This window comes from Melospiza melodia, chromosome 1 (genome assembly GCF_035770615.1).
Source record: "Melospiza melodia melodia isolate bMelMel2 chromosome 1, bMelMel2.pri, whole genome shotgun sequence".
NCBI lineage: Eukaryota > Metazoa > Chordata > Aves > Passeriformes > Passerellidae > Melospiza > Melospiza melodia.
In genome coordinates, this window is record NC_086194.1 from 56,405,056 (window position 1) to 56,418,640 (window position 13,585).

Genomic DNA, 13,585 nt, shown 5'->3' on the forward strand with positions numbered 1-13,585 from the left:
AAATTTTGAATTTGATATCCAGTAATTTACTTAGAGCAACCTGTACTTTGTACAGAGAAGGATTATACAGCTGACAAAGAAACCCTGAGTTTTGTTTGTTCCTTGACCTGAATGGTGTTCATTCCTATCTTGTTGATATGGTTTTGCATTTGTAGTATTGACAATGACTCTGCAGAGGCATAATCTCCTAGAACAGTGTCATCTGGTGGTGGTTGTAAGTCACAACTTCTAAATAGAAAAGTAAAATCAGCAATCAGATCAGACTAGAAAAATGCTCTGATCACCTCTTTTATTTAGATTAAAGCTTTTAGGGTTCAAATCACAGGACTATAATGAACTTACTTTGCACAACTGCTTCTCATTTTGTAGGTTGCAAGTATAATGGGTTGCCACAATTTTCACTGTCAGGAAATGTGCTGTGTTTTGTAACACTTGTATTGAAGTAAAGATCAAAATACTTCTGAACTAAAAATTATTATCTGTGTAACTGTGCATGATATACTCCCTGACAACTTTAACATCAACAGTAGTATTTTGATTTTTATGAGTAGGAGTAGAAACTGCAAATATTACTAAATGCAACATTCTGTAAACTGTGTGCAAAGAACAGTAGTTTGTACATAAGCTCTGGAGAGTAACTCCTGTTACATGATCAGTGCTCCTTTATTCTTAGCTTTTTTTACTCTATTACCAGTTCTTTTAAATTTATTTTTAAAAGAATTCCCTCAATGTCAAATATTATCCAGGTGGAATAATAGGAATATTCAACAGTGTTTTAACAGCATGATGATGAAGTAAAGAAAAATTCAAATATGAAAAACTTCCTTCCCAAAAAAAAATTGAACCAACATTTAAAAGTTGGTTTTTATGTTACACTTTTCTATATCTTTTAATATTTGTGTTGGATAACTGGATTGAAAGAACTAGCTGCTAGCATATTCATATGTCTGTCCTAAAATATTTCGATTTGAATGTGCAGGAAAATGTATTGAAAGCCATATTCATAATTTATGCCCATGCTTTTTTGTCACTTCCAGAAAGCTACAATCTTAGACAGCATTTAAAAAATTAGATTAGATTGGCTAAAGACTTTATGCATCAGTAGGCTGAAGGCTAAAGACTTCAGCCATCAGTAGGGACTAAGATACTTGAGATACTTCCAGTAATAGAACAATACTTCCAGTGATAGAATTGCTTGTTATCTGAACTTGAAGAAGAATGAAATGGGATTACTTGAGTTTAAAGTTAAGAAAATTGCTCAGCAAAGAGCAATCTGAATATTTGTGAGCAATCTGAAATACCTTGCAACATAAAACCGTCCAGCTCCTGACTCTCTATATCTCCCTTGCAGCAGCTGTAGTTCTCAGGGGAAACTCAGCACAGTAAGTCAGCAGAAATTACTTGCTCTTTTGCCAGGTCAGTTTTTTGCAGACTGAACTTGCAGAAATGACTAAGGAGATGGTCTCACAAGCACTGAAGTTAAAAAAAAAAAGCAAGGAATGAGATGGCAGGCATGTGTGGGCTGGTGTTGCTGACAATTAGAAAAATCTAGACTGGCAAAAGAACAGTCTTTTACTCAATACCCTTTCCCAAAGAAATACCTTAATGACTGCTATAGACTGAATTTAAACAGACCTTTATTCTTAATTATCTGTCATAACCAGTGACTTTTGCAAGTATACAGTTATCTTTTGCAGATGGTACCATGATGCCACATTTATCTTTTTTAATCTGTTAACTGGTGTACTTAAGGACTATTAAAAAGGAGGGGCATATATTCACTTTTAACTACTTCTTTTATTTTTTCAAATAAATCTGCTAGGATCAGATCAACCCTTTAGAAATAAGTTATCTTTCAGTTAAGTATGGAATTTTGGCATTCTGTGTGTAAGAATGTAATTTGAGACATTTTCCCCAGGATTTCTGTGGGGTTTAGAGTAAACACTTTGTTTGTTTCAATATGTTTCAATCAAACCTGCTCAGATGCTAAAACATCTGAATCCCATTTAGAAGGCTTATGATAGAGTTTTGCAGACTTATCACACATATCTTCAGAATTTGGATACTGCTGCTTAATGTGGGATTCCACGTTGTATTATTGGAGCACTGCTAGACACATAGCTATGTATCACAAAAGATCCCAATTCAGGAGCACAAAAATTCACATTAATTTTTTTTTAAATGACACCCGTCTATATATGATTAAATGACATATACAAATATTATTTAATCTCTTTCTACAACCCAGGTTAGGCATCTCCTGTGAAGAATAGGAGGTGATTAAGTACCTTGAAACTGACACATCAAAAGACCTTGTTGTTGTAAAAAAAGTCCCCTAGAAAATATCCAATTATCACGTGATTATCAGATTACTGTTTTTGCAACCCATTATCAGAGTTTCAACTAATAAATCCCCTTACCATTTTCTGTAGTAATTAAGAATTTAGTGTAGGAAAAATTTACTTATTTTGTCATAGTTTCTCATCTCAGATTTGTTCTATTCCACACAGCCTTTAGTCCTACAAAAACATCAGTACATGAGAAACACTAACAACACATCATTTCAAGCTTTAAATTTTCTAAGGAAATAATACAGAGCTCTCTTTTGTGTTGTATACATTTTAGGAATGAATTAAAAAAGCTGTGCTTTTCTATTTGATACCTACAGGAGCTAGTGTCCTTTCAATTATGCATCTGTCCATCAAATTCACATACTACATCTTGTGACTTAGGTTTAAATCAGAAGAGTAATCTGAACAGAAAAAGAGAATATGAGTTAGCATTTGTAATAGAGAACATAGGTATGAGAGGGTAATGGATGTATTAGGTTATTGAAGGTTGTTAAAATGTTTCCCAAAGCATTCATCAGGCAATGTTCCTCTCACTTGATAATCTCTGCATTTTACCACCATGCTGCTGCATGTCATATTTAGAGGACACAGAAGCTACCATACTGAAGCAGAAAATGTTTAATTTTTATTGATGCAATAAACTTAATTGCCCATTTTATCTTATTTCCTTATGGACTGCTATTCAGATGGTTTTGTCCTTTTAATTCTGGGGACTTTTTCCTATAATTCTGTCTCAACCTACAGGAAAGATACCCTACAAATCTTCAAGATACTTACCTGGCTATTACAGCTTGTAGGTTCAGATTAGCTTTTTTGAAGGTGTTTGAAGTCAACAGCTGTTCTCACGAAAAAATCAGTAGAGTGTGCAAGTCACTGTTGTCATCTGAAGTATGCATACAGTCTTAATAGGAACACACAGTATACATATAGTCCTAACAGGAACACACAAACAAACGGGTTTATCTACAACTAAACAGATTTTAAAAAAGGGTTTTTTTCTGCTATTTAAAACATAAAACCATATTTTTATGTGTGTTTAATATAGCAAAAAAAAAAAAAAACACCCAAGAAAACTAGCAATTAATTTTTTCTGTATATTTAGCTTGATTATTTTTTTAGTCAGTGTAAAACAAATGGGAAAATAATTTCCTATCCATTTCCCCCCTCCTCAAATTACTTAGAGATTTCAGGAGTGTATTTCAGTGAAAACACCTCTGGGCATTTGTGATTATTGCACACAGCCTCCCTAGTAGGAAGCTTTATAGAAGAACACGTGGTTCACTGTTTCTTGCAAACAGCACCATGCATTTTTTAGCCTTCATACAATGTCACTATCAACACAGTAAGTTTCAAAATAGTCCCGTTGTTGGAGAATGAATGCTGGCTACTGCTGACAGCCCTCTGCGTCGACATTCGCAGCCCTGAACACACATTCACAAACCTCATCCAACAAGGGATCTAAAGCCAGAGGTTTTAACCTTGAGCCGCCAAGAACATTTCTGCCACAGTTTCGTGGAGACAGTAGTAGCAAATAGTAGCGGTAGTAGCTAACACCGTCTTTCCACCTTCAATGGTACTTTAGTTGTAACAGTGTATCTCAGGTTTACGAACAGGCTACTCAAAAGAAAAACGCGGCGACTTTCTTATTAGCAGATAGGTTTCCAGGCAGCTTCAAAAAGCAACTGTTGAACATTTTTTAGTCGGAAGCTTTCACAAGTCTTAGAACAGAGCACCTTTTTGTTACCTCGCTGTCCGGCTCTTCGGCTTGTGAAAGCTTGTCCTCGACACTGTCGCTGACCGACTCAGGAGGACTCTTAGGCGAGGACTCACAGCCCCTCAGAGGCAGCATTCTGGCAAGTCAAGCGTCTCCGTGGCGCGGTTGAAGGTATGGAATCAAACGGCTACGGCGGCGGAAAGGCGCAGCGAGGCGGCAGCTTTTACTGCTCTGTTTTTCGTTCTTCCGGGCAGAAGTAATCACTCCTCCGCCTGCAACATTCCCGGGACGGCACCGCCTCCCTCGGCCTCCGGGAGAGATGGAGCAAGCGAGGCCAGGCAACGCCGCTTTGCCCCGCCGCAGTCCTGGCGCCCAGGCTGCACCTCCGCCCGGGCTGTGGGAGGAATAGCGCCGCGCGTAGCCTTTGGAAGTTTGTGCCTCGCCGCACACCGTGCCGGCCGACGCGCCGGGCTCCACGTTGGCTGCGCAGGCGCAGTGGTCGCGGCTGCCCGTGCCCCGCGGAGGGGTCCGAGGGCGGAGCGGCGGCGGCTCCGCGGGCCGGGGCGGGGGGAGATCGGTTCCGCCGCCCCCTGGGCGCCCCTTGCCGCCGGACCAGCCGGCCCGGGAGCCGTGCCCTCATCCCCTTCTCCCTCCCGCCACCATGTTCAAGAAACTGAAGCAGAAGATTGGCGAGGAGCAGATGCAGCCGCGCGGGGCGGGTGGACGTGCGAGCGCCCTCCCACCGCAGGTACGGCGAGGAGGGGCCGCTGGGAGACGTGTCCGTTGTGGGCGCTGGTGACGGCCTTCCACCTGTCGGGACAGGGCCGCGCTTCGCCCGGCCAGGCCTTGGTGTCCTGCGGGTCGGGCGGCCGGGCCTGCGCGGCGCGACCCTCCCGCGGCTGCGGCTGCGGCGCGGCCGGTCCGATCCAGGGCTCCGGGCTCGGCCGGCTGGCGGGAATCGCTGTCAGCGCCGGGCGGCTTCGCTAGAACTTCGTCATCTAAGTGCTTGCCCATCCTCCTCCTGCTAGAAACTGTGCTTCGTTTTGTCCGCTCTACGATAGCTGTCCTGTGGGAGAATGTAAAAACCATCTCTTGCCTGAACAGAAACTGAAATAGGTTTCTTCCTTAGCATTTAAAGTAATCATACTTTTAAGTGTATTGAATAACAATCCAGCATTGAGTTCCCTAGTTATCCTTTTCTCTCATCTTAATGCTTGTTCTTTCAGTTCTGTACGTCCCTTCTGTTAACATCTTGTAGAGGGCTGGTTTGCTTACCTCGACCTTATTCTTGCATTTTTTGCATTTTTAAAACTGTAGATTAATTTAGAATATAGTATAAATCTGAGAACAAGGCACTTACTTATTTGTTCTAGTAATAATTTCATTGGCCATTTTCCTCTTGCGTGTACTTTCTTTCACTAAGTTATTATAAATGTATTCCAGTAAAGGCTATTTTTAAGTGATAATAATACCCACCAGATAGGACGTGTCCAGAGTATGTAAGTAAAAGTGGTGATGAAAAAAAAGTTGTGATGATTTCATGCACGTGTCAAAGCAGAATAATTTTGGGTAGAAAGACTTCAGCAAGTTAACATCCTATTGGCAAAGTCTGCTGATAATGGCTGCCTGTGTCTCATTCTAGGTTAAGTGTCCGTGTATCTTGGAATCTAAAAGTATAAATACTAATATAAACTCTGAATTCTGTGAATCTTAAGCTAGAGACAGGTAATTTAATTACTTTGACAAATAGGTGACTAGTTGCTTGGGCTAGATCTGAATGTAACTTGAACCACTGGGAGATTTGGCACTGCATAGTCACAGTATTAGACCATGGTTTCAAAACTGCTGACAGTTATGTTCTATTATTTGAATCACTCATTTGTGAAATAGAGGTAAGATTTTTGGAAATGGATCTATTGTGAAGTCTTGTCTAGCTTGTTGAGTCCTACTTTAAGGCCTTCCATAGTATTCATTCTGTGCCTTCTCTGGTTAGTGAAGTATGATTGTGTTAGTTAAGTTTAGAGTGCTGTCTTTATTGCCGTATGTGGTGAGCTTTCAGTGCAGTGTAAAAGAGATTGATCTGCAGAGTTTACTGTTTTCAGTGTGCAGCAGCTAAATTATGACACCTTTCACACAGCACTGTAATCCACTTAGTTCAGGATGTTGTAATCTGCTTTGTTCGGGATGCTCCATGCTTGTGTTCAAGAGTTGATACTCTCTGAGAATCATTCTACTAAATAAATATGGGCTTACATGCATATATGCACCCAACAGCATAATATACTTTAGTCTTTATCTGGCTCTTGAAAAATTAGTTTTGACAAATACTCTGAAACCTGATATGAGAGTTTATAGCAAATTATACCTAGTCTATAGACCTAGTCTGCTGTACTGTGGACAGAGCCGATTATGTAACTCAAGGGTTGATATAAATGGAAAGGCAAAAGCAAGAAATTACAACAAGACATTACAACAATTTTATTTCATGTGAAATAGTTGTCTTGCAATGTTTCTTACTCCTCAGTTGCTCTCAAGCAACAATATGGGGAAATAGTTAAATTTGATCTTAGGAGTAAACTAAGTTTTTCTTCTCACTTCTTGTATCACATTTGAAAACAGTCTGAAGGAAGAAGTGAGGTTTTGAGGCTTATAAAATATACTGTGGTCTTGCAAAAAGTGTGGGATATGCTTTTTTCATTTGCTTTTATTCAGATCAGTAATTCCAATCCTCAAAATGCATTCCTTCCTGGCAAAACATTTTCAGACCAAATTTTTCTAACTCTTACTATTTCTTAGTTTATGAAACTCATGTTTGCATTAATTTTTGCTCTTTTTTTCCTACACCCTGTTGTAGAGAGGCTTCACTCACTATACTTAATACCCTCTATGCTCTACTTATATCCTTTACTTTGAGACCTAGAACTTCACATTTGTACTTTGGTTTGTAGTGTCCAAGACTAAATTTACTAATTTAAGACTGGTGTAAACCTGGAGGTAAAATTTCTCAAGTATAACTTGAGAAATATAACCTTTTCTGAGGAGGTGTTTGTAGGCCTTCCTCTTTCATATGAATGGTTACTAACTGATGTCATCTGTCAAATTGAGCATAGCTGTCCCTCACAGTCTGAGGAACACATCTCTTTCTGATGGCTGACAGGGTGGAAAAAAGTGCTGTTGCAATTACCGATGTCTTAAACTGCTACATGTCCAAGACTGTCACCTGACAAATAGGGATGAAGAAAAAATGGAGACAGGCAGTACTTTCTTTGCCTCAGTTTTTAATAGTGCTAACAGACCTTGGTCTGCCTGGTCCTGAGTCAGAGGACCATGGCTGCAGGAACATTAACTTTTCATTTGTGAACATGGAAATTTTAACAGACGAGTTGTGTCAGTTGAATGAATGTTTGTAAGTTCATGGGGCCTATGGGATTCAACCCAGGGTACTAAAGGAGCTAGGAGATGTTAGGGGTAGGACACCTCTCAGCCATCCTGGCAATCTGGGGAGGTCCCTGCTGACTGAGCTAGCCAGTGTTATTCCAGGTTACTGGAAGGGCGTGAGGGAATATGCAGGAAACTACAGAGATAACCTCAGAACCTGGAAAAATTATTAAGAAAATCATACTGTATGCTGTTGAAAGACATGTAAAGAGCAGTGCAATTATCAGACAGTTAACGTGGGTTCACAAAGGGAGAATCCTGTTTAAAAAACCTTCTGCAGTAAGTTCACCTGCCTGGTAGACAAAGGGAAGGTGGTGGATGTAGTTTTTCTGGGTTCTATAAAGGCTTTTGGTACTGTTCTTCCCACTATTTCTTCCAGGCAAGTTTTCCAACAGTGGGATGAGCAGGTATGCAGTGCACTGGCTGAAGCATTGGTTGAAGAGCAGGGCTCAAATTATTGCAGCAAACAGGACATGTGGCTGGTGACCAGTTACCAGTGGTGTTCCTCAGGGCTCAGGTCTAGAGGCAGCTCTGTTCAGCCTCTCCATCAGTGATCTGGGGGCTGCAGTGAATGTGCAGATAGTTAGGTGATGATGCCAAACTGGGAAGTGCTGCTGACTCTCCCATGGGATAAGAGGCTTTGCCTTGCAGAGGGATCTGGATTGATTGGAGTATTGAGCAGTCACCAGTGACATGAAGCTGAGCAAGACCAAGCAAATGCTGGATTCTGCACCTGGACGGAATAATTCCAGACACAAGTCTGAAGTGGGAGAGGAATAGCTGGAGAGCAGCTCTGCAGAAGGGGGTTTGGGGGTGCTGGTTGGCAGGAAGATCAATGGGATCAGCAGTGTGTGTGCCCTGGCAGCCAAGGGAGCAAACCTCATCCTGGGGTGCATCAAACACAGCATCAGCAGCCAGCCAAGAGAGGTGATTATCCCACTGAATTCAGCGCTGGTGCAGCCTCACCTCGAGCACTGGGTGCAGTGCTGGGCCCCACTGTTTTAAAAGGATGTGAAGGTCCTTGAGCATGTGCTGAGAAGGGCACCAAAGCAGGGGAAGGGGCTGGCAGGAATGTGCTCTGGGGAGCACTGAGGGCACTGGGCTTGTCTGGTTTGGAGAGGAGGAGGAGGCTGAGGGGTGACCTCACTGCTCCCTACAGCTTCCTGAGGAGGAGAAGTAGAGAGGGAGGTACTGAGATCTTCTCCCTGGTACACAGTGCCAGAACATGCAGGAATAACTCAAACTGTGTCTATCATGGGAGATTTGGACTTACATAAGGAAACACTTTTTACTCAGAGGGTGGCCAAAGCATGGAATAGGCTTCCTGGAGAGGTGGTTGATGCCTTCCTCACCCCTGCCTGTCAGTGCTGAAGGGGCATGGACAGTGCCCTTAAAGCCATGCTTTAACTTTTAGTTAACCCTGAGCTGGTCAGGAAATTGAACCCTTCCAATTTAACTGTACTGTCCTGTTTCAGCTCTTTTTGGTTTTGCATAAGATCAATGAATATTTGTGCTGCAAACCTTAGTGCCACTGAAATGACTGTAAATTGACAAGAAGTCTGAATGCAGCAGTGAGAACTGTAGAACCATAGAGATGTGTTCATACTGCTTCTAAGCAGTGACAAAGTGTCCTTGAATGTTTCTGGCCCTCACCAAACAGAAGGAAATTGATTTTCAAATAATCTTTAAAACCCTGGCATTAGATTGAGGGTAGGAATAAAAGAAGAGTAGGCTGTCAGCATTAATAGGTTAGGTTTTGTACAAATCCTATGGTATTGTTTTCAGCAGAACATAAAGCTTTCATGATGAATAGCTATTTGGTACTAGATAAACTGTTTGACTTTTGAATAGTATTTTCAAGTTGAGACATTGGCCTACCTCTTCAGACCTGTAACTATGACTGATTTTAGAATAATTTTGATATAAAAAAGAACAAATACAGCTACCACTCCTGGTTCCAGACCTGTTCAGCTGATAGCAATTTCAAGAAGAGGTGGGGTCAAAACATGCATGTGCTTGCCTTATATCCTGGTGAAATACCCCTGGGCCCTTCCTGCAGGTGGAACTTCTGGTCATCTGACCACTCTGGGCCTGGATTTGGGCTCCAGGGGCAGAGCATGGCACATTTCCTCAAGTGTGCCAGGTATTGGCAGCCACTGCAAGACTGGGACACAGGTCCAGAGGGATGGGGTCTGTGTAGAAAGGCATCACCTCATCAAAAGCAAGGCCTGACCTTCCTATTCCTCCTGCCACATGCCTGAAATATTTCCTTCCAGCATTTCACAGTACCCGATGAGAAATCTTGCTAAATATCTTCTTTTGTATAGATCTGCTCGTTGATACTTTACTACTTATTACATTTATACTGAAATTTTATATTTGAAGTTTGAATGATGAGGCTAGCAAGGTAGTTTCTTTGAGCTGGTGTGACGTTTTAGAACCTTAATTTGAATGAAGTTGTGAAATTCCTGTGAATAGATGTTTAGTTTTGATAGGATCAACAAGTACCAATAGACAACAAAATATATAGCAATTTCTTGCCCCTTTTTCATTGTTTAGATTCAGTGTTATAAATACCACAAATTTAAAGTTCGTAAATTTTCTTAGTGTCATTTTCTGTTGTTAATTTTCTAAGTTCTCGATCAGATTCTGTTTCACTTCTAAATACTTGAATCCCTGTCAAATCACTGAACTTAAACCGCAAGCAACTGTAATATGTTTCTAAAATATTGGGAGGCTTGTTTTTCCAATATGGTCTAAGAGGACCATAGTCAGAAATAATGAAAATAACCCATTTTGTTTGTTCTTGTGGCTGATTCAGGACACATTTTCCTCTACGGAAGGTAGAACTTGTCACAGACGGTTGTTTTCTTTAAAAAGATCTAGACTAGGTTTCACTGAGATGATATAGTTAGTAATTCTTGAAGTAAATTATGATACAGAAAAATCAGTTCCGGAGTTAATAGTATTACTTGTTGATATACATGATCTCTCTATAGGTCCCTTCCAGATCCCCTCCATCAACTGGCAACAGAATCAGGACATCTTCATTTACAGATCAGAATCATGAAGGCACTTTAACACCAGACAAAGAGGTCAGTTGAGAACTGTTTTTCTCTGCTTTTCACCTTAAAAAGTCTAACTTTATGTCCTTTATTACTTTTTTTTTTATTTCTCAGTCTCACTATTTTCTGTGTATTTATAGCTACAAATAGTCTATTTTTTAGGTTAAATACTGAAGTGTTTAATAGTAATAAAACAGATCTTTAAGCTGTAGTGATTAACCCCCAGATTAGGAAATGCTTTAAGTCTTCAGGTCTTAAAAATCTTACTCCTGAACTGAACTCAGTGAGGTAGTGGGACAGAGGATATATTCAGAGAGGCTCACTTCATTTTGTCCCACTTTTGGTTGAAAAGCTAGGTGAATCCAGGTCATTTGAGGTGGATGATCCAAAGGATTTATACAGAGCGTTTGTGATTGTTTCTAACCATGCCAGTAAAAAGTATCAAACTCAAAGTTATTTCCCCCACCCCACTTCCTTTCTCCCCTCCCCCGAACTTAAAACCAGCCCAGCCCCCCTCACCTTCCTCCCACTCCCCCCGCCCCCCCAAAAAACTGAGCAACAAACTAAACTGAGTCTAAATTATCAGTCATAAAATATGATTAAAATCATTATCAAGATGATGGGTAACCTTGACTTGCATAATGAAGCAAAGAAGATAATCTGCACTTACCTTGTTTCATATTAAGTACTATGGCTCTTTTGAAGCAACTTGATTTAAAAAAAAAAGCAACAATATAAATAAACATAACATTTCCCTGACTTAGTGAGTGTGGACATAGTCTGGTAGCATAAAACAGGATGCTTCTGTGATTCTGTGAACTTTTTCAGAGGAAATGTTTTGTCCTTGTCAGAGAATTCAGTTGCTTTGTTTTACCACAAAAAATGATGCATTTTATTGCAGTGGAACAATCCACTTTAATTTTTAACACCATTTTTTCTTTAGGAGATAATCAGCTATACCTGAAATTTGCAATGGATTTCATTATGAATGCTATCAGTGATTCCAGCTTGGCAGTTTGCTTCCTGCAATAATAGAAATTGAAGGGAAAGTACTTCATGATTTTGTTTTGTATTTTGGTATTTTCTGATAAATGCTTTTTTTTTTCTACTGTGATATGTATATATGTGTGTGTGTGTGTATGTATATGTATCTGTAATCAATTCCCTCTCTCCTTGGAGAAAGATTTGCTGTTAACTGGTGCTCCAGAATGTTAGCAAGCAGCATCACCTGGGATAAATTACTAAGTTTTTCAGTAAGGAGAGTTTTCTGTTCTTAATACAGGGTATAGAGGTAACATATTGCCACATGAGAACTACTACTGTGGCCTAGAAGGAGTGAGTTGGTACTGAGAGTTGATTCCCCTGTTTGTTTTTTTGTTGTTGTTGGGGTTTTTTTTTTGGTTTTTTTTTTTTTTTTTTTTTTTTTTTTTTTGTTTTTTTGTTTTTTTGGGGTTTTTTTGGTTTTTTTTTTTTAATTGTATAACCTGCAAAAGAACTGATTTGGCCAAGGTTTTCTTCATGATTTCTATTGAGAACTACACTTACTTCATTACATAAGTGTTGTCCCCAGCAAACTCCATTTTCAGAGTGCTGTTCCGGAGAAACAAGAGAAGCAAAGGATTCTCCATAGCACATGCCAAGTTACATTGGAAGAACATTAATCTCTAAATAGACTGGTTAGACTGGAATGACCAGAGAGGCAGAAGAAGAAATAAGATTAAGAGTAGAAAAACTAATAGTAGAAGTACTAAAGTACCCTCAGATTTGCAGTTATCCTTGGTCTTAGGGGAGCTGCCATAACAGTTTTACTTGTGAAACACATCCTTTAATTAGAAATTCAAGAAGTAGTGAAGTCCTAGGGGGATGAGAACCTCTTTTTTTTTTTTGTTGGTTTTACATCAGGCAGAATATTTTACAAAAATTAAGTTTAAATGATTAAAAGAAGAAACCTAATTTCTCCAAAAATTTCTCATAAATGTTGGCAGTATGATTAAAAGTAAATAATCTTTGAAATCTGTTGGATTAAATTTTCATAAAATTCAGTTCAGCAGCAGTATACAATGCGTAAATAAGATGCAGATATTGCATATTGTCACTGAAAATACATGCCCTGATTAGATGAATGCATTAAGTCCTTTTGAGGGTATTTTATTGCAGTGTTCTCATTTGCCCAGGCAGTTGTTTTATGTGCAGGTGTCAATGGCAATGGCATTACAGTGAGCTCTTGGGCTACATTTAATACACTGAAAATATTTGGTTGAGAAGTATTGTATGCTAAAACGTTTTTGCAGTACATGAATAATTACTGTCCCTTTTACTACTGAAAGCTAAGCAAAATTAGTGTTTCATAATTTTTTTATATGTTCTGTGTCCTCTGTGAGGTATGTTTTAGTAAGTCTTTAAATAGATCAGGATTTTGTATTTTTACTTCCATAGTATTAAAATTGCAAGTATCACACATGAAATCTTTGGTTTATTCTCAGAATATTTTTATAATAAAAGTAATTTCAGAATTAGTTACAGTTGTAAATGATCATTAGTCTGATCAAATAATTATAATAAAACATATGTGCCAACATTTTTGCTTTATACTCTACAATGAGAAGATTTTAAAAATACTTTAATATTTCAAGATTCCAAGATGCTATCAGTTTAAAATAAACCTACATCTTGTATGCTCCATTTATGTAATACCAGGTAAGTTTCTTTTTCATGCCAACTTTCCTCTTCAGCTTGTATTTTATTTGATATATGAATCTCCAGTAGCAGTGTTATGGAAAACCTCAAAATTTTTAATGTATAGGAAAAGGCAGAGGTCTGAATAGTTCTGTATTCTCTTACTGCAAGTAGCTTGTAAAACATGATCACATTGTGAGGTAAAACTTCTTCCGCAGAACTTCATTGACATTTTGCATACCCAGTGCTTTTTGATTTGATATGCTGCTATTTGAAACAGCCCTAGACTATTAAAATATGCTTATTTAGTGAGTTCCTTCTTTTCTATGGAAAAATAGTGT

General features: G+C 39.3%; 1 protein-coding gene and 1 long non-coding RNA gene across 2 annotated transcripts in view; one reads left to right on the forward strand and one right to left on the reverse strand.

The window, feature by feature from the left end:
- Positions 1 to 272: 272 nt before the first annotated feature.
- On the reverse strand, positions 273 to 4,473 carry LOC134419466 (uncharacterized). Its single transcript, XR_010028051.1, has 2 exons — positions 4,096 to 4,473; positions 273 to 3,283 (listed from the first exon to the last, which is right to left on the reverse strand). It is a non-coding gene; the product is annotated as an uncharacterized LOC134419466 (long non-coding RNA).
- The window catches only part of GOLGA4 (golgin A4), a 72,945-nt gene continuing 63,724 nt past the window's right edge, over positions 4,365 to 13,585 (forward strand). The window contains 4 exon segments of the mRNA XM_063158686.1: positions 4,365 to 4,471; positions 4,473 to 4,590; positions 4,593 to 4,813; positions 10,503 to 10,598. Of these exon segments, the coding sequence (XP_063014756.1) occupies positions 4,385 to 4,471; positions 4,473 to 4,590; positions 4,593 to 4,813; positions 10,503 to 10,598 (522 nt within the window). The 5' untranslated portion in view covers positions 4,365 to 4,384.